General features: G+C 35.0%; 1 protein-coding gene across 5 annotated transcripts in view; it reads left to right on the top strand.

Moving 5' to 3' along the window:
* Znf407 (zinc finger protein 407) overlaps positions 1 to 21,694 on the top strand; it is a 447,403-nt gene that overhangs the window by 174,234 nt on the left and 251,475 nt on the right. For 3 of the 5 annotated variants that reach the window (XM_074069625.1, XM_074069624.1, XM_074069627.1), the window contains exon 4: positions 8,929 to 9,003. The exons of 1 other annotated variant lie outside the window; for it this stretch is intronic. In XM_074069625.1, coding sequence (XP_073925726.1) covers positions 8,929 to 9,003 — 75 coding nt within the window. Of the gene's footprint in view, positions 1 to 8,928; positions 9,004 to 16,155 lie in introns of all 5 variants that reach the window. One more of the 5 variants, XM_074069628.1, reaches the window with a different exon arrangement.

The raw sequence follows: 21,694 nt of genomic DNA, 5'->3' as shown, positions 1-21,694 counted from the left end.
GTGGCATCATGATATAATTCAGGCTGGCTTCAAATTTCTGGTTCTTTTGCTTCACTCTTCTAAATTACTGGGGTTACAGGCTCATGCCACCCCTCCTGACTCAGTTTTCTCAGTTTTGAATTGAGGTTAGAGTGGTGTGTATCTGTTACAATTGTGGTTTTGTGTCTGATAATCTATGCTAAACATTTATTTCTCTCTGTGAGTCATAGAATTCTCTCATTGAAATGATTAATTTTATTGCTGTTTAATTTTAAATCCTTGCATGGGTGTAAGAGGAAGATCTTCCTATCCTGGAACGATGAAAGTTACACTGGGAGAGTCTATTTTACCAGTTCCTAGCTACTGTGTGTGTGTCTGTCCCTGTACCCTCTTCCTCCTGTTCCTACCATCCTCCTCCTAATGGTCAACACCTGTGCAAACTTACAGTTGTAGAGTATTTCCTATGCTATAGGTACTACTGTAAACCCTGACCATACTTCTTATTTAATTGTCACCATGTAAAATGTCCTTATACCATTATGAGTGAGGCCAGATTCAGCCTATGGTCTCTTTGGCTCCAGGTCTTGATTGGAGTGCTTCCCCTGTGCTGTGTTAGCATGAAGATAGATTCTAGGCAATTCTTTCATACATACTTTCAGATGATTTTTTTTTGTAAAAATCAGTCCTAGAAGTGCTAGCACCTTGCATTCTCATGGTAATATCTGAAAGAAAAGTAAACTACTTACTGTTTTGTTACCATTAGAAGATTTGAAGTATCTCTAGACAAAAGTTTTTTTTCTTGAACTCCTTTGGACAGTTTTCAGTGAGTGTGGCTTGTAATGTCTTTTTGGCTCATGTCTGTCTTTTAGTGCTATAATCATTCATAAACATTTCTCATGTCATTTTTTTCTTATTTTCCTTTCTGGGAGTCCATTGGTTGGGGCATTTTCATTTTGTAGTTTATTATGAACACAGTAGCTTATTAAACTCTTGAGAGAGGTGTGGGAATTAGAAAAGTTTTTGTTTCTTTTGAATAAAAAATTTTCTAAGTTTTGTTGTTTCATGGGGATTTTCAATAAATTTAACAGCCTTTATTTTCATGGAGTAGCACAGTTATGTATGAAAACACTTTTAAAATATTTTAATATGTTTAAAGTATTGGAAGGATTTTTGAGTATTTAAAATTTTACCTTTTGGATAGTCTGCTGTTGAATCAAGTTGCTTTCTGTAAGCTTATTAGGGTGCATATCAGTTGTGGCAGTGGTAGATTCCCCATGAACTGAAAGGATGATAGCATTCCTAGGAAGTATGCTAACAGATATTTGAGAAACAATGAGAGACATAGTTACTTTAGCCTAGGAATGATTTGGTAAAAGATTTTGTTTGAGAACTACAATTTTTACATGTTAGGTAACACATTTTAACTTATAAATTTTGAAGTAAACACATCTTACCTGGTCACAAACACTTTTTCTCTTTATTTGAAAGGTAAAATATTTGATAGATTTGATACCTTTGAACTTTAGGATTTTTTATGTCTTATTTAAATTAACATGCTCATTAGTATATAAAAAAATGGATGGAAATTTTTGTTCTTAAAGATATGGTTTAAACAGTATAAAGGGAATCTGTTCACAAATGTATTTAGGATGACATATATTTCATTTTATGTATTACATAGATGGAGCCTTTAGTACTGCATTTCGGTTTTGTTTTATATTGTTTAGTATAAGATATTTTGCATTATGACAACAAATCATAACACTTCAAAGGTAAATAACTCTTTTGTCATATACTGTTTCTAATAGAACCAGTGTAATCTATCTGAATTGGTGGCTGTTTTAGAAATGATTATTGCCTTTGTAGTTACTTTTAAACATAATCCTTTTAAATAACAATTGCATTCTGTTTATTTATGTCTGACCTTTTATACAGGCCATTAACTTTTGGTTTTTCTCTTCAGTTATGTATTTTCTTATAATATATTACATGCCCTTTCCTAACCCTTGTGAATGTTTAAAACTCTATGCTATATCAATTGCTACATCAGTCACTTATTAGCTGGGAAAATTAATAATCATTTTGAAAAGTAGCTAATATAATCTAATGATTTTGTTTGTGTGCTCATCATATTATTTTACTTTTTCTTATTTTTGCATGAAGTATAATCTTTCATTAGTCAGGAGATTGGAGAGATGGCAAGATCTCTGCATAAGAGGTCACTAGGTATGAATTCTCCTTTTGCATTTTCAGCTTCTTTGCCTTATTTTCCTGAAAAAGTCAAAGTTACTCATCTTCATCGAGCCCCAGTTCCCTCTTCTCTCAGGATGAGCTGATAATGACTGCTTTGTGTACTCATGGAATGTTAAGGAGCCATAAAGGAATCAAAAATACTTTGCAAACTATGAAATATCATATTGTTTTGCTTGTTTAATTTCAAAAGCATACTTATTGTAGACAGGCAAAGATATAAACTATCTAATGCAAAATTCCATGTCAGCGAATTTAGGGCTATTTGCTTTACTTCATATGTATGGTTGTTACATATATTTGTCAAAACATAAAAATACAAAGTTATATTATGTATTATATTTTTTTCCTTTTAAAAATCTGTGAGCAGTTGTTTGCTTTTAATTATTGCATAATATTTATGCTACTTTTATTGGTTATTTATGTTGTTCTTGCTTTTCATTTGGATCATAGTAGTTTTGCAGTCACTTCACATTCTCTTTTGAGGACATGTTCTAGAAACTGGAGTAGCTATTGTGGAATGGCATTTGATTGCTCAAAATTTGATGCTTTATCTAATTTGGAAAAGAATTATAAAAGGATTATGAATTGAGGAGTGGCATCAACATGTCTACAAAAGATGGTGCTGGATGTATGTAGCATGACTTGCAGTGGAGAAAGACTTGAAGCACTCAGACATAATGGTTTGGACTAGGTAATTAAAGTAGAAAGAAAAACACAAGGTCTTGCTGGAGAAAAATTATGAAGAATCAATTGATTGTGAAGAATCAATTGATGACTTGTGAGCATGAGGATAAGATTACTACATTTAGAAGGTGGTAATATTGACAGAATTACAAAGTCTGTAGGAGATCATTAGTGAGGAAAGACCCTGACTGAGTGTTGGACATGTGCTAAGTATCATCAGTTTAGAGAAGAAATATCACCCCAGAAAGGTTGTGAGTGGAGATAGATATTTTAGACTCATCAACAAAGACATGCGTGAAGCCCAGAAAATGAATTTTACCTGTGAAAAAAATGCATATGAATAAAAGTATCACCTTTAGAGGATAAGAGTTGAGAATAAACTTGGCCATAGTGAATAATAGGAAGTGATCAGAAATGGTTAGGAGAATTAGCAGTAGAAACCAAGCTTTAGACAGTTTAATAATGGATACATTTGCATCTAATAGAACATTATTAATGGCATGTGTATTTGCATACTGTGCTACAGTCCTTTTTTGAGGCCTTTAGGAAGAATCTTTCTTCTTTCTCTTTTCAGCTTCTCTAGGGCTTGTGCAGTGTTTGGCTGTTGGCTGTTGACTCTTGCTCCATTTTCCATCCACTGTGACCCAGCACCAGCATCTCTCTGAACTTTCATTTAGCATCATGTGTCTTTGACCATCTCTTTCTCCTTCTCTTCCACATTCACAAAGGTACTTATGGACCATAGTACCGGTTCATAGCCTTAATTCCCCTTTGCCACGTAACCTAGCACTGTCCCCTGGTTTCTGAGGTTAGGGTATAAATATCTTCAGGTGTCACTGTTTTTGTAGTGAGGAGTCATTAGGAGAAATGAGCACTGATTGAAAATCTGTAATTCATCCATCTCAAATAAATGTCTGATTAAAATTGAAATTAGTGTATAAAACTCTAGTACAAATTACTGTTCACTTAAGGTCACTTTTAATCACAAAAAAGGTATGTTAAGTAAAATATCAAGAAATTTAATATATATTTTTTAATGAAAAGTGACATGTGCTCTAAAGATCAGCACATTTTTGTATTCTTTGAACTTATAGAAGGAAATACATTGTGATTATTATTTTTTGTGATCTTTCTTTAGATGGCCATTATTTCAGGTTTTCTTTATTTGTTCATCTGCTATAGGGGCTTATTATAGAAATCACCCGTGCTGCTTTATACATATGAATATATCACATATTACATGTTTTATGAATGTGTGCATGTGTATATACACACACACACACACACACATATGTGAAAATTTAATAGGTCAGGTTGCACTAATGTTGTACTCAAGGAAAATTTAACGATATTGATTGACCAGCACTGTTGATCTTAAACCAGGAGAAAACTTTCAAATTCCAAATTGTGATGGTGAGTGAGAATGTTTAGTGTATCCACAGTTACGTTTATTTTTAAATATACCTTGTTTCTTACTCATTAATGCTGGCATTTTCTCTGTAACATACTTGCTTTTACAACCCAGCCTTTAAACTTTTGAATATAGAGTCTGTGTTTTTCTCATCTTCGTACTTTCATATCATAGTTAATTACTTGGTTACATATGTAGTGTAAAAGGTTGTGATTATGTTTGCATACATCTTTATTCTATTCTTTGAATCTAAAATTTTTGTCTGTTCCTTATTTCCCCTCTGTTAATTGAATGATAATGATATAACAGGTATTACACTAAGTAATAGTCTTATTATCACATTGAGATAAATGCTACCATCCTCATATTGCACATCAGAAATTTCCAAGAAGGTTTATGGCCACACTATCTTGAATGTGCCTGGTCTTATCTGATATCGGAAAGTAAGCAGGGTCAAGCCCATGGGCCTTTCTGTGAGGAGCACCTAACTTTCTTAGAGATGATGGAACAGAAGTAAAGGTAGCCAACATTTAGCAGGATATTCTGTTGTTGTGCTGCCTCTGCTGTGAGGAAGAACCAGCCCACTCCAAACACTGCCTTATCCATGGGTATAGGTTGGAGACACAAGTGTGTCATGGTTTGGAATTCTTACAGTTTCTCACATCTCTTTCTTAGTATTTATGATATTGTATTTCATTTGCTTTAATAGATCAGTTAAATCATTCATGACTCAAATTGAAGTAATTTTATAAGCTTCAAACCTGAAGGACTGATGGAAGACATTTTTAAAGTAAAAGTTAAAGCAAAAGTTGTTTATTTACTGGAAAGTACAGTGTCAGTGTTAACACTGTATTGCTCTTTTGGCACCAAAAGCGATTTTAAATATTTCAGGCTACTATAAGTACTTGCAAGTCAATTAAACAATCATATTGTAAAAGACAGCAATTTTTATAATTGAAAAGTATTTCTTTAGATGGTCAGGCTCTCCATAGATAGACCGCCTGGGCGAGTATCCTTCTAGCCCAGTCTGGCCCATAACCAGAGTAAAGCCATCCTCCTTTCTGACATGTGTCTTTGGTGTCCACTCAAATTCCTCACTGAACACATTCTAAAATGACGTTCGCCTTCTAGCCAGCTCATTTTCTCGCAAGCCAGTGAACTTCTCTTTTACCATTTTCTTTAAGACTCCATATCTACTGCATTGGAAGTATGGTTAGCTCTAGTCACAAGTACCTCTCCCACACCTGATCAGTTCTGTTCTCTGCTGCATTATTGCAAGAGACAGCTAAGTGACCTCTCCCCCTCCCCCAGATATCCTATTAAAATGTAAGCTAAGTCATCAGTTTGTTTACATGCCCGTAACAGCTTTTCCTTCATTATGAAGGCTAAGGCTGTATGGCTTACAGAATTGTGACTCTCATCAATATGGTCTGCCTCCAGCTCTCTTCTCTTACATTCTTTATGCTCCTACAATTTCATGCTTCCTTCTCAGGGTTGTGAGAAGACCTCTGCGCCCACCGGCAGATGTCTGTGGTGCCCTTCTTCCTGCTGCCAGGAGGAGAAAAAACAGTCAGGAAGGCTTCTTGTCTGTATCTTTCACTAGTTTTTCTATTTCCTAAGGTGGGAACTTTTGTTTGATCACCCGTATACCAAAGCTGCCTAGAATGCTGATTGCCTATTGGTTGATGCTTGATAAGTGTGAGTAAAAGAGATGCATGAATGATTTGTAGTGTCCACGGAGGGGGAATTTTCATAGACAGTGCCACCTACTCTTTTCATCAGCTATGCTTGTGGGACGAATTCTCCAGGAAGGGGTAGCATTAATGGTCTGGGTTCCCTTTTAGGTGTAGAACCCAGGCAGTTAGTGACCAGTAAATGTTCTTTCAGAGCATAAAGGCACAAAGACATGCATATTTCTAGGAAGATGGGCATTTCATTTGGACAGCTTTTCAGATTAAGGGTTGTGTTTTAATTTATTTCTTCTGGTATTTACATTATAAGTTAAAATTATGTTAAATATGTTAAAACAATAATGTTTAAATGGCAATGACAGGTTGGCTGTATTCAACAGTCTCATATTGCTGGTATTAGTATATTTCCATCAGCTGGTAATTTTTTTTTTAGTTTTGGTGCTAGAACTTTAATTGTTTTCCTTCTTTTTTTTTTCTTTTATTATTCATATGTGCATACAAGGCTTGGGTCATTTCTCCCCCCTGCTCCCACCCCCTCCCTTACCACCCACTCCGCCCCCTCCCTCTCCCCCCAACCCCCTCAATACCCAGCAGAAACTATTTTGCCCTTATCTCTAATTTTGTTGTAGAGAGAGTATAAGCAATAATAGGAAGGAACAAGGGTTTTTGCTGGTTGAGATAAGGATAGCTATACAGGGCATTGACTCACATTGATTTCCTGTGCGTGGGTGTTACCTTCTAGGTTAATTCTTCTTGATCTAACCTTTTCTCTAGTTCCTGGTCCACTTTTCCTATTGGCCTCAGTTGCTTTTAAGGTGTCTGCTTTAGTTTCTCTGAGTTAAAGGCAACAAATGCTAACTATTTTTAGGTGTCTTACCTATCCTCACCCCTCCCTTGTGTGCTAAAGCTTTTATCATGTTCAGCTGGTAATTTTTGTTAGCTCTTCCTGGATTATAGTTTTTTAACTGAGATTGATGTTGAAACTTTTGCACTACTCATTCTTTAAGCCAAATGTAAGGAATTGGTATTTAAGTCAAATTTTGGATGAATAAATATTTTGCACTTTGACGTAATTGAGATATGAATTAGTACTAAAAACTTAACTATTTTACCCATAATAGTAAAAAAACTGTTATTCCTCCAAATAATTAGCATTAGAGGCATCTACAGGGTAGAAGAGTTCCCTCTCTGTTTACTTTATTCCGTGTGCAATGTAATATTTTTGCTTCAATTCCTTAAACATTTTAATTAATGATTTTTTTCTAGTAAAAACTGTACTGGTTTCTGAGTTCAGAGCTCTTAAATTATACTTGGTCATGTAAATAAGCTGTGCTTTGCAACTTTGGGTTTTTAACCTTTGCTCTTTGCTGTTAGCTTTATGATTTTTTAATTATAGGAAAATGGAGGACAGTAGGGAAGTTATGACTTAAGTGGACTGTTGTTATTACTATATTTTTTCATAAAATGAAAAATGTTTTTTATTATTCTAAATCCAGAAACAAAACCAGATTATTTTGTACTGTTAATATTAATCACAGTTTGGCTCTTTAAATGTTGTAATTATCTTTCCATTTTATTGATTAATGTTGTGACCAGTTTTTTATAATTATAAAGCATATATTGTACATAGTTGTTATTGTCTACTGTATCTAAAAGAATATTATTTTCATTGTGTGCAATTATATTATTTGAATAGTGAAATAACAATCATTTAAAAAAGTGAATGCATTATCTTGTCCTTAAAACCAAGGCTCCCTAATAATGTATGAAAATAAAATAGATCAAGTGTGAAAAGAACAGAAGCATTCATAGTTTTAGAAATTGTTTTGTTCTTGGCTTTTGTCACATGTTCCTTCTAAGAGGCTACAGTACTTTACAGTCTTAGCATTGCCCATTTGTGCAAACATGTCCAGATGAATTCAGTGTTTAATGTTAAGAATCTTATAACATGCCAATTTGATTTGTAGCCCTTCATATCATGGAATGCTAATTAAAATCATATTTTTGCATATGTCATGCCTTTCATGTACATATGCAAATAGATTCTGTTGCCTTTCAGCTATTAGTAATTAACTTTATGAAGGACAGCTGTAATACATAATTAACAAAAATGTTTGCAAGCCCTTTTACACTGGAAGTTGCAACAGTAAATTATTTTTTTGCTTATCAAGAGAGCCATTTTAGTCTGATGCTTCTGAATGAAATCTAAATTGTTTGAACTAATCACATGACATAATTAATTCAGTGGAAGAAGAGTGTTTTATGTACCTGCTGCAGATCCTGTACATTCCATGGATATGTCAGCAATATTGAATTATGCAACATGAATTGTGTGTAAAATAAAACAGTGTGTCAGGTAATACTTTGTTTTAATTATTGGTATCTTCTTGGCACTAAAGCACAATTTTTTTGTGTGTGCTGTAGACACAGTAAGCATTTATATCATTTTTAAAAACCTCTCTTCAAATCATCACCATGTTTTTAAGGAAGCTTCATGAATAGTTTCATTTTCTTTCTTATAGTCCTTTAAATATTTAATAAAATGACATTTCCTCAAATTCATTTCATGATTGAAGTGTGAGATCAGCTAGGGGGCACTTGTGCCTTATACTGAGATGCTGCTGTCTCTTTCGTACCAGTGGATGGTGGAGACAGTGACTAAAGAACTTCAATCATCGCTTGATCTTTCGGCCACTGTTAGTATTCCCAAACCAGAAAAGGAACCTGGGCATTATATGCTGTTATTTCTTTTGCTTTCTAAGTATGCAAGAAGAATGTCATTTTAATATGCATTTTTGTGCTTTCTTCGTATACATATAGAAGTATATGGGTATTCTCCTTTAAAAGTGTGTGTACAAGTTTTTAGCAGAGTCAATGTTAGTTTTCTAATTGCTTTCATTTATTTTTTAGGGTTGCATTTGTAATGAAGAAGCACTTAAATACTCATCTACTAGGCAAACATGGAGTTGGTACCCCAAAAGAAAGGTAATCTCTATTTATTTTTTTATATTTAAGAAATACAATTATTTTTCACTTAGGCTTTTTTAATGGGGAGATTTTTATAATTTTTGTCAAATCAGTTCATCTTGTTTTATATTCATAACTCTGTTGTCAAATATTAAATTTTGTTTCATCTTCCCAAAAAAATGTACTGCCATCTTTCAATTTAAAAAATGTAAGTCAAGAAATATTTGAAAGCATTTGGGGTACTTTGACACAACCTTGAAACAGTAGAAGAATTAAATTGGAAGGAGTTGTCTTCTGTGAACAGCTTACCATATGCTATAAAACAAGTGTGTAAAACCAAACTTTATCTACTTTTTCTGTATTTATTTTGAAGTTTTAAAATAACATTTTTGATTTATTACTGTAGACTTAAATATTGCTGATATTTAAAAAGATACATCTTGTGTCATCTCCAAAATAATACTACAGTTGTCACGTCATGAAAAACAACACTACAATTAGTATGTCATCAACTGCCAGGGATTCTTTTTCTTGCTACTGTATCATAATTAGTTTCATCACATAGACTTAATTATATTAGGTGAACTGAAATATAGTGGTGTCAGCTAGCAGGTGTGCATGGCTACTCTTGAGCATTTTTTTTGTCTTTAAAATGTGCAGTTCACTAGAAGGTAACACACATGCACAGGAAATTAATGTGTCAATGCCCTGTATAGCTATCCTTATCTCAACTAGCAAAAACCCTTGTTCCTTCCTATTATTGCTTATACTCTCTCTTCAACAAAATTAGAAATAAGGGCAAAATAGTTTCTGCTGGGTATGGAGGGGGTGGGGGGGAGAAGGAGGGGGCAGAGTGGGTGGTAAGGGAGGGGGTGGGGGCAGGGGGGAGAAATGACCCAAGCATTGTATGCACATATGAATAATAATTAAAAAAAATTTGCAGTTCATTCAGAACTAGTGCAGGTACTCTTACCTTCTATAATATAGGGTAGATTTTCAGCTTCTCTTAAATCCTCCAAAAGTAATATCCAAAATTCTACAGACACTATGCAAGTTCTTCTACCACTATGAGCCCTGAGGCCTCTTCAGCCATATTTGTAGATACTTAATAGCATTTTTAAACTATTAAAAATGTTCTTATCACACTTTGTCTGTTTATAAGGAATTTAGCATGACTTTTAAGGGAGAGTATTGGTCTCCTTAATATTTAGTATGGACATAGACTCTACTCCTGTGACTAAATGTCCAGATATCCTGTGTGGCTTCTTTGTATCTATGCTTTCAGTTTTCCATACTTTTCTTTGTATCTTTGTATGTAATAGTTGTAGCCAAAATATGTGTATATTGCAGAAAATTCTGTGCTTTGTAAAGAATAATTTGGGACTTGTTAAAGATATGTTTCATACTAATTTAAGTTAATGGAAAAACATTTTTAATTATTCTTTTTACATTCACATGCATTATTTTAATCTTTCTCTAGCCTTATTAAGCAGTGCATTATTAGTGTTTCAGCGTTATAGATCTAAGGAGTGAGAACCAGAAAATTATGATAATAATTTATTCAGTATCTCATATCTAGTAAATATTGGTATTGATAACTTTATTGGGGTTTGCTACATTTAATTCCAAAATAAAGTTGAAAACAAATCTTGATTGCTTAATTGGTCAAAAGAAATGGTTTGTCTACTATTCCTTTAAATCCTATAAATTTGGAACCCAAATATTTAATTTTTGTTTTTCTTTAGGAATCAAAAAAATTGAAGTGTTTGTTCATGTTGTTTTATATCTAGATAAAAACCTTATATAAAAATTAGTTGCCACATATGCATACATTTTTAAATTCCAAGCACTTTAAAAAGAGTAGATATCCCCTTTTAAATTATGAGTTTGAAAATCATGATCTTACTGCTTTTTTCCATTTACTGTTTCCTGTGCATTCTGGTCCACTTTCCCTCATTTCAGTCCCAAATGCATAAAGTGTGAATAAAAAAGAAGCTAGAGAAAGTGCGTTAACTTTTCCTTACTTTGAAAAAAATACCTGAAATAATCAATTTAAAAGAAGGAAAGACTTATTTTGGGTCTCGATTTGATGTTTCAGTGTGTTTGTTTGTCCCTATTACTGTAGACCCCTGGCAGCTCAGTGCATCATGGAGCATGCACATGGCAGGGAAGGCTTGCTTGTTAACTGTATAGTAGTCAGGAAGGAAAGAAAGAGACAGAAAAGGGCCAGGGTCCCAGTCTTTCCTTTAGGAGCACAGCCTTAGTGACATAACTTCCTCTCACTATGCCCCACCTCTTGAAGGTTCCACCATGTCTCAGAAATGCTACAGACTGGTTACCAAACCTTGATCACATGGGCCTTTTGGGCACATTCCAAATCCAAATGATTAACAGAAAGATTGAATGAGTTTTTCCTTTCTTATATATGGTGCACTTTCTCAGGCATTAATACGAGTTTTTTTTCCCTACATTCAGGAACTGGATCTCAGATGGGAAAGAACACTCATCCATTGCATTATTAATTTTATATATTCCAAATAATATTCATCTCTGAATTTTTTTTCTCTTAAAAACTCTTTGTTTTAGATGTGCTTGTGATGTCTATTTTTATGGCACTCTTATTAAATAGAAGTGCTGAATCAGAATTCCAGGACATCAGTGGCAATATAATCTGTATGCGTCTGTAACTGGAGGAGACCACAATTGAAGAGCTAGCACAAGAAATGCCAATAGGCGCCTCCTCCCTTTTAGTGATTTTAAAATGCAAGGCAACTGTCTGTATGCTGAAATTTCAGTTCACAAAGGATAACTATTCTCTGAGTTAAGTTACTTGTTTTTCTTACCTATTTGAAACATTAATGCCTTGGCTATAATTTTGCAAGCTTGCTGTATTTTAATTTCTTCAAGACAGTATAATCGGTTTATTTTTTTATGTGTTGAATTTGATTCTCCCTCTAATACATTTCATATTATAGCAAATAGTAATATTAGTTAGCTAAATAGGTTTTGACAATTCAGTTCATAATGCATTTTGTTTGCAAGTGTTTAGGCCTTGTGCTTTGACTGATATATGCAAAAATGATAATTTATTAAAAGTAAATTCATCTACTTGTATGATAAAGTTTGATGAACCAATAAATTTTGTCATTGTGACCATTATTAGAAAAAGAAAGCTAAATATTTCCAATTTGTTTTTGAGATCCTTGAACACTTGAAGTGATAGTTTCTGGAAGAACATTTTTTAGCCCTAAATTTGCATTAACTTATACAAATTTGCATTAAGTATTTACAAATTTATACTATATATAAACTTGTGTTGGCTTATATTATATTACAGTATTTCTGAGATCTTTTATATTTAAATACAACTGAATAAAACCACATCCAATTCACATTTCCAAATAATAAACTAATTAATTTGCAAGTTCATTGTAAACTATTCCCTGTTTTAAATGAGTAATTCTTCCTTCTATATAAGTGATCCAGAATGCCTTTATGGCTCTTTCAGTTCACTCATATTAAGCTACAAAGTGAGTTTTTGCCACAAGTGGTTTGGTCATAGCAAGTATATCTCCTGTGAACAACAGGTCAGGTGCATATGACAGTTTAAATGGATACCTTGTCTAGTTTAGTGCCAGTCGAATCAACTGTCTTTGAACAGCTGCCCAAAGAGGAGGGAAATGGTTCACTCTGGATTTCCCATCTGATACTGTTGAGTAATGGCTATTTAGTGTGTGTGGGGAATGGGTGGTACACCATCAGGAAATGTCTCTGCTGTTAGTACTTTATGGAACCACTTTACCAATTAAAAGATTTTGAATTAAGGAGTACCTAATAAAGTATAAGCATTAAATAATTTCATAGCCAGATGAAATGTTCCTGAGCATTTTATGAGGAATATTCAGATCAAAACCTAAGGCTCTTTAAATTGAAGCCATGTAGGTATCTTTTGAGGTGGTTGCTGAAAGACAATGCCTTATTGTTAGCTCAGCTGTGAGGTGAGTATAGGCCCTAGGTTGGGTCAGCATTTCTGTTCGGGATTTCTCCTAGGCAGCCTTTGGGTTAATAAGCCCTGAAATTTGTGCTCTCTTTTATCAGACATTTTGGATTTAGGGTTCTTTTAACACCTTTGATACTACTGATAAGTGAAATCTTTTCCCCACCCATGCTAATTGTGGGATGGAAAGATCAGTAGCTCTGGCACTGTGGCCTGAGGGCACTGTTACAAGATGGGTCATTGTCTAGGGTTTTAGAAGGCTGCTTTGTTTCTTCCTTTTTCTCTCTTCACTCAGAAAGTTTGTATTTGCACACTTAAATTGTTTAAAACATCATCATTGTTTTTTGTTTGTCAGGTTTATATGTAAGTTTCATCCTTTTTCATAAAACATGAAAATATCATCTAAACCCCAAACATTTCTGGGAGAAGCATGTTGGCATGTACTTTCTTTGGTGGTGATTAAGCCTGTGCAAAGCACACATAGATTTGATTAGAAATGGATACTATCAATCTCAGAGAAAAATAAGGCATTTTACAGACTTAAGTTTTTCTGTTAGAAGAGCTTCTATTCATAGTGTAGAATTTGACTCCTTTTAAGGTACAGTTGTCACTTTTATTGTCCATTTTCAAGAAATAACTTGCCTTTGACTAAGTTACTCTTACTGTGTAGAGATTCTTTTATTAATGGACCATTTTCCTCAATATTTAACTCCATAGTGTTTTTCTGTAGGGTAAATATTGTTTCTGGTTTCATTGAAGTGAGTGGCTTGTTCTCAGGGTTTTGTTGGTGACATTTCATTCCATATGATATGACCCTCATAGGATTGTTCTGGAATGTACTTCATAAAACTCTTTTCGGTCACTTATATTCCTAGACTTCAGGCTCTCCCATCACCCACTCACTACTTACTGGGCTCATTTCACTCCTTCCTTTCCATCTGTGGTTTGCAATCATTTTTCTTACCCTCATGAGAGCTAATTTAGGAAGAATAAAGTGTTTATGGACTCCTATCTGCTTTAAAAAATATTTACACAAGTAATACCACTGTTGGACTAAAGTGAAGGGAAAATATGTTAATTGCCTCCATCTTTGTTTGTTTAATAAGTGGGAGGTTGTTATATTTTAATAACTTGCTACTGTTTTTGTAGGAATGGAGGAGTCCTTCCTTCTAGCTCTTCCCATTCCCCACCTGTAGACAATTAAATATCAATGATGTTCTGTGATTATATGACATGGTTTCATTGTCAGGAAGGATTTAATAGAGAGGTAGCCCTGCAAGCTAATCAATTCTCTATGGAAAGAAAGTTAGAGTCACATCAGTTTATCCAAAACCACAGTGACTGATTTTAGAAAATTTTTTTCTGTATTTTACTTGCTTTAAACAAGAATCTATTCAGGTACATATGGAAATAAATATACACTTTCCACCAAAGTTATCACTCCTAGATTTTGGAAATATTCCTAAAATACAATGATAATTTAAATATTCTTTGATAATTTATATATGCTTTGTGGCCATTGTACTGCTGAGATTGTTTAATGAACTATAGTAATGTCTGTGATGTAATACTGAGATTACAGATTATTTCTGGGCTCTTCTTTGGAGCAGTCCAGTGCTTTCCAGAGCCCTCTCTTCTAGCTTCTCTCTTTACTAGATTTCTCAGCTCACCTTGCAATGCCAGCTCTATTCCTGCGTCACTTTGTAGTGAAGAGCCAAGAAGAATATCTGGATTCCATGTAGCAAATAATGTACTTTAATGTCCAAAATACATACTTATTTTTTTTTCTTTTCTGTGTCATTGTCTTTCTCCCCTTCCCCGTTTATACAGAGTTCTCAGCTTGCTATGACATCCAGGCTGGCATGGAATTCCTGATCTTCCTGCCTCAGTTTACTGAGTCTGGAGATTACAGACATGTACAACCCTGACTGGGTTCCTTTCCTTCATTCCTTAATGTGCTTTCAGTTTTAACCTTCAGTTATTCCTGTTATTAGAGAGCTGATTTCCTTTAGTGCATTACTTTTGGTTTTTTCTTACAATAAAATTGACTTTACTGATTTGTACACTTATTTATTATAATGACTTTCAATTCACAAAGCTATAAGATATAACCATATAAAACTAATATAAACCATATAAAACTAATTCTGTTCATGAGAATATTTTATAACTTCCTTATAAGATTCAGGGATGTGACTTCTCTTTGATCTTTAGCCCAGAAAAAGTTGTGTCTTTCTGTAACAGTTTTTCATTTTAGTCTTGGTTATTAGCCAATGGATCATGTATATAATTGAGTTTTCCTCTTTATGTTTACTGCTGGGAAGCTCAGTGCCCAAATTGTGGCCCGTCTGTAGCAAGTGGGAAGGACTAAGAGGAAAGCATTTTATTTACTTTTCTTATTTCCTGTTTCATCTTTCTTCCTCTTGTGGGGAAGTCCTGTTTTATGTGAGCAATATATTTTAACAGCCTCACATAAATCAAAGGCCACATAATTCACGAGCAGTTTCACAGTAGAAAATTTTGAAGAGTCAAGTCAGTGTTTTTCTGCAAGTGCATGTGTCTTCAGCCACTTGGTTTGGGGGCACTGTGTAGCCCTGTCATTTGATACTTTTAAAAAAGTCCTTGCCATATTGGATGAAAACTTTGTGCACTCATTTGTACTGTTTCAGTGGTGCTTTTTATTTCTCAGGATTTTCTGTTGTTTTGAAGAATGTTTTGCTCGTAAGGTTTGCCCTGTAGGCACAGTTAATGAATATTCCCAAGCAAAGAAAACAGTTCCTCACCTTTCATACCAGTGCACTTGCTCTGGCTGTACTAAAAATATTGTGTTTTAGTGCATCTTGGTTATATTGATGATAATGTATTTACTACTTTAAAAGAAATTCTCATGATAGTAGGTGTGAGAGTTTATGTGTTAGTAGTGTATATCATAGATTAAGGTTTTTTTCTTCTTTTTCTCATGTTTTTTCATTTTATTCCATCCAGTTTACATGCAGTTTATTTCTGGGCATTTAAGCAAACATAAGTGTAATTTCTTTAGAAATTTTTGGTTATTTTTTAGTTACCCATATGTGAAATTCTTTAGGAGAGGGAGCAATTAATCCTGCTTGAGAGGTTTTATGGGTGATAGTAATAAGGGTATCTCATTTATCACTGGTTTCTTTATTCTTCAGGGAACATTTACTAGTTACTACTGTGTTGCTAAACTTGGATGGTATGCAGTGTTTAAGGATGAGACAGCTTCTGTTCTCATGGACCTTCGTTGTGGAGCTCATAGGAAGATGGTAAGGTTAGAGAGTGATACACATAGGAGACGTGAAAGTTCATAGGTGTGAGGCTGTGGTGTCTATAAAATAGGGTTCTATACCAGGGAGCATGTGGGGACTGGTGCTTTTTCAAGGGGAGGCATTTAAAAAAGTTTGTTGGGAAGGGCTACAAAAGGTAATCTTCAAAAGAAGTGACGTGGGGCATTGGGTCAGTTCCAGTAGGAGTGCAGTGGAGGACTCTGAGGTGCATGGGGTGGTTGTAGTGTTCCTGTGTCTGAGAGATCGTGTAAGACTTGGGTAGAGTGGTCTAGGGGAAGACTCAGTTTCTAGGATGCATACACTGTTTTAGGAAATGGTAGCCAATGAGAGGATTTCACTGGGGTGAGGAGGGATCTCACCCCAGAAGACTGAGAATGAGCAAGAATCTGGCTGAAGGAATCTTGACTGCTGCTGTGCTCTTATCTTTTACTCTGGGCATGAAGGAAGCCAGCTCAGTTGAGAGAACTTCTGGAGCTGTAATTGTGACTATGTGAGTGGAGCTCTGAGGAAAGACAGTAGGCTGGTGGATTGGCCCTACCTTGTGGAAGTCACTATGGAACTTACTCTATTTGCCTGGGGTTTTTCTCTGCCTCATTACTTGTTCAGTTACTTTTTTGTTGTTTTTTGATGGTACTGAGGTTTGAACTCAGGGCTTCTCACTTGTGAGGCAGGTACTCTACCATTTGACTCACTCCTGTAGCCTTTTGGCTGTGCATTTTTTGGGGATACGGTCTTGCTTTTTTCCTGGGCTGCCTGGACTGGATTCTCTTATTTTACTCTCCTGCCATTGCTAGGATGACAGGCACACGTGCCACCACATCTAGCTTTTTATTGTTGAGATGGGGTTTTGCAATTTTTTCTGCTTGAGTTGGCCTGGAACCACAATCCTCCTCATCTCAGCTTTATATAGCATCCAGCTATTGGTTGAGGTGGGGTCTTGGGAGTTTTTTGCCCAGACTGGCCTCCAACCCTGATTCTCCAAGCCTCAGTCTCTGAAGTAGCTAGGATTATAGACATTAGACACTGGCACCAGGCTTGCTCAGTTTATTAATGAACTAGTTCATACTGCAGATTCCACTTGCAAATAATCTCTGCTGTCTTTTATCAAACAAATTCTTTTCCTTCTTACCTCTTATTTTTGTTGTCTGTTTTCCAATATACCCTACTCCACCAGTCAGTCTTTCCTGGTTACCCATCCAAATCATCACATACTCAGTTCATATCTCAGTCTGAGTCTCCTGTCTTCTATGAGTCTCTTCCTTGTTCGTTCCATCTCTAATTGATGTTCATTTTCAAGACTTTCCTATGGACCATTAGAGAGTAAAGGGTCTATATGTATCTGTATATTTTTAGGTTAGAAATTCCTTTCAAACCCCAAAAGTGTAAGAAAACATCATGCATTAGAATTATGTTACCCTACATTTTCATTGGGTATATGGCTTAATACTCTGATAATCTGCACTAAAATGGCACCTGTTTTCTTTTTATTGCTTCTTCTTTGATTCTTATATACAAATAAGATAAAAATGCATTATGTAGAGGTATTGAATTCAATCTTTGCTAGTATGAATGTCCTAGTTTCTTTTTTTCTGTAACAGTACACTTTTTTTCAGTCCACAAATTAACTTTTCTTGCTATGATGTGGTCCAGTGTTGCCCGTGAGTCTTAGGTGTAAGGATGCCCACTGTCTGAATTCCTTAAGTGTAAAGGTCCCCCACAGACTGGTATCTAGGAGTCCGTGGCCATTCCTCCCTCTTCTTCCCTTGAATCACTCTTGGAGCTCTGTGCTTATGCATCTGGACTCTACCTAAAATGTGCCTCAAGTGCTTCTCTTCAACTTCCAGTCAGTGCCAGAACTAAAGAAGAGAACAAAGGCCTATATGTTCACTGCAGCCTTCAATTACGCTTAATTACCAACTTTGATACACTTTGATTATACAGTACTGACTGTTTGTGAGAGGGTCTTTATATTCATGATGTCTTCCTACTTGCTTATAAGAGTCTGAATTAAAAGTTTTCCTCAGGAATTTTCAGGAAACAGAACCTTTGGAACTCATTTTTGTCAAATTCCATCAAAGCAATTTGACCATCCATTTGAAAGGGTGAGGAACATAATATTCTTCTTTATTATGCTAAATGAAGCACTTGTGTAGATTATTTTCTCAGGCAGTTTTTCCATCAGATTCTTGTTCCTGGGCCACTCATGACCTGTTGTGGTCATGCTTAGAATAAAAGGATTCATCACTCACACCATAGTGTTTCCTCACATTTAGACTCACAAGCAAAATTAAGCTGACATTGAATTCTGCATATGAGACTTATCATCTGTGATCATCCTAAAGTTGTGCAAAATATCCCTTTCATTTCAGCAGATCCTTTACTCCCTTTGAAAGGAATCATGACATTGTTTGGTACTAAGATATTAGTACCTCCTCGGGTTGCATCATATGAAATCAACGTTTAACAGACTAAAAAGTCAAATATTAATTTAATATGTATCAGTATAAATTTATTTGGGCATATTTCTTGCATGTAATATCAATATAAAGATTTTTTTTCAGGAAAAGATCCATTTCCATGGGTTATAGTTGAATTGTCTTCTTGTTTTATAAATAATGGTTTCTTAGGTACAGGATGGGGTGCTAAGCTCAATATAGAAGAAGGAGGGTCAAGTTGAAATGAGAAGGCATCTCAGCTGACTCTGCTTATATTTTCACTCACTGTGACACTGAAAAAAACTTTTCCCTGTCTTTCAGCCTTGGGTCAGTGTGTACATTCTTTTCAGTGATCAGAGATGTCGTCTTACTCTACAACCTTCCTTAGATTCCTATCCTAAATAATCACTTCTTACTACGTAGAAGGCTGATACACTGCTTAGCACATTCTGTTTTATTTTTTTTACTAAAAGGTGTTTGGCCTGGCTCCAAACTGGATGGTTCATATTTAGAGTACGAAATTTTTTTGTCCAGATTGATTTTTACTTACTTTAATTTATGATTTGTAATCATAGTATGCAGAAGCTACTGCAAGTTGGTATAGTCTTTTTTCACTCTACCTGTTGCTCATACTTAATGAGTCAACCACCGTTCATTGTTCTCTGAGTTCTCATGGCTTTTTGCTCCATAATGCTGAGGACGCACTCCTCCTCCACCTGTGGGTTGTGGTGAGGCGGACATGGACTTAGAGTAATCAGATTTCAAAAATCATAGATATATGTGCATTTCAAAAGTGCATGTTTTTGAATAAAGTTATTCAAGAAGTTTTCTGTTGCTCTGGTCTAAATAATGTTCCCCTCCTTTCATGTTGATCTGGTAGAAGAAAGGATTAAATGAAGTAGCAGATTTGGTCAAATAAGCACATGAACTGTTTTATTTAATTTAGAACAAATTTTCTTTGCAGTTAATTAAAATGATTATTTCCCCCTTTCACTCTCATGGTTCATCTTGGTGTTCAGAATGCCTTTTTCTCATTTCATATTTATAATTCTTTAATATAGCTATGCCATATATTCAGCAGTTTGATAATGGCAGATTTGTTTCTGCATGACACATTTAAAAATTTTAAATTTATGCCTTTTTCCCTTTCATATTGTTAATATGGTAACAAGATTTTGAACAGGAGGAAAATTTTTAACTAGAGAAATTACCACAGTGCTTACTGTTTTTTTTTTTAACTAAAACTCACAGTATTAATAATATGTGGATATATTTCAATGTTTATGTATGTCTAAAAGATACATGATATTTTTTTCAGTACTGGGGAATGAACTCAGGGTGTTGCATTTCTTAGGTGAGCCTTTACCTCTTGAGCTACTACTTCTGTTTTTAATTTTTGTTTTTGAGATAGAGTCTCTCTAACTCTGTCTGGACTGGTCTTAAACTCAGCTGGGAAGATAGGCATATACTACCTCGTCTGCCTAACATACTGTATTTATTATTCAGTTTCAGACTACTTTCTTTATTTTTAGTTTTCTTAGCATTATCTCTTTTCCTTGAAGAAAAAACAGAAACAGAAGATAAAATAAAATAAAAAATCCTACCTTACCTGCAGCATAGCCATGTAACCCCACTCACTAAAGCAGATCTGCTCTGGGCGTAGTTGCAAGTGGGTTCCCATCGTAAAGCAGTTGTGGAGCCGCTTCCCACATATCACAGAAACTCTGAGGATCTCCTCCATATGGAGAGAATGTCTCTCATACATGGAGATCCTTCATCTGTACAGTAAGGTATTGGCTTTTCCTGATTTAACTCTCAAAGTATTGCAGGTACCTGAGAGCCAAACCACAGTTTGAATATCAGCAGAAATTCATACTTGAATCGGGCATATTCAGAGGCCTCTGTATTAAGTTTGTCACTTGACTCATTAGAGAATCCAGCATGCAAGCCTTGAACAATATTATTTAGTGTGCTTTGCTTATCATATGTATATAATACCTCCAAAAAAGATTTAATAATCCAAGTGATTAAAGAATCCAATCGTTGGATTTGATGATTGGGATAAATTATAAGTGTTTGGGTTTGATGGTAAATAATTCAGTGACGGTCATTGTATTACTGAATGAACAAATAAAAATAAGGTAGGGCCACAAATTGATCATGGTAACCAAAGATATTATTTCTAACCCAGTTTTGCCTCAAGGGAAGACTATAGTCTCCTACTTTCCAATGGTGTACCCCATATCCTTGCTGTGTAACCAAGGGAAATTTTATTTAGTCCTTTAGTACAAAAACTTCCTAGTTCAGTGGAAGAGAAAACTCAAAAGTTGAAAAGATAACTCTTGTCGGCTAATGCTGTGAGTGGAAAATATCTGACTTTGAGCAAAAATGTCATGTTATAGAAAAGCAGTAGCGTTTACCATCACCATTTATCTGAAATAATGGTTAATTTTACTATTCAAATGTCTTGATTGGCTATTTGACTCATTTTTATGATGTGAATTGTTTGATTTATATATTTTAGGAAATTTTTGTCTCTGTGTAATGTGACATTGCCTGGTGAGGGAACATCTTTTTGTCATACTTTCTTCAGAGTGGAGAAGTTCTTGGAGGATAAGGTTTTAGCCAACTTCGTTATTGACAAGAGGGAGCCTTCTCAAAGAGACTATTTGCTGAAGAAAAGGTAGCACCAGGCTTCAGCACCTCACTCCACCTCGCTTGTTAGGAGTATTTGGTCCAGCTCAGCCTGGCCTGAGAAAGAATCTTAAGTAGTTATGTCTCTTATGACAGTCTAATCCAAAGACAACAGCTGACAGTTGTGACTTGCAATCAGAAATAACTTTTTTTCTGGAAAGTCCCTTATGTTTAGTTTATTCCTGTGCTCTGCTTTGTACTTTTTTTCCCCTCATAGTTTGTACTCTAGTTTCATCTGCATTCCTGTTGACTTTGATGTAGTGTCTTTACCAGAATGA

This window comes from Castor canadensis, chromosome 4 (genome assembly GCF_047511655.1).
Source record: "Castor canadensis chromosome 4, mCasCan1.hap1v2, whole genome shotgun sequence".
Lineage (NCBI taxonomy): Eukaryota > Metazoa > Chordata > Mammalia > Rodentia > Castoridae > Castor > Castor canadensis.
This window is presented reverse-complemented; position numbering and strand designations above follow the sequence as displayed.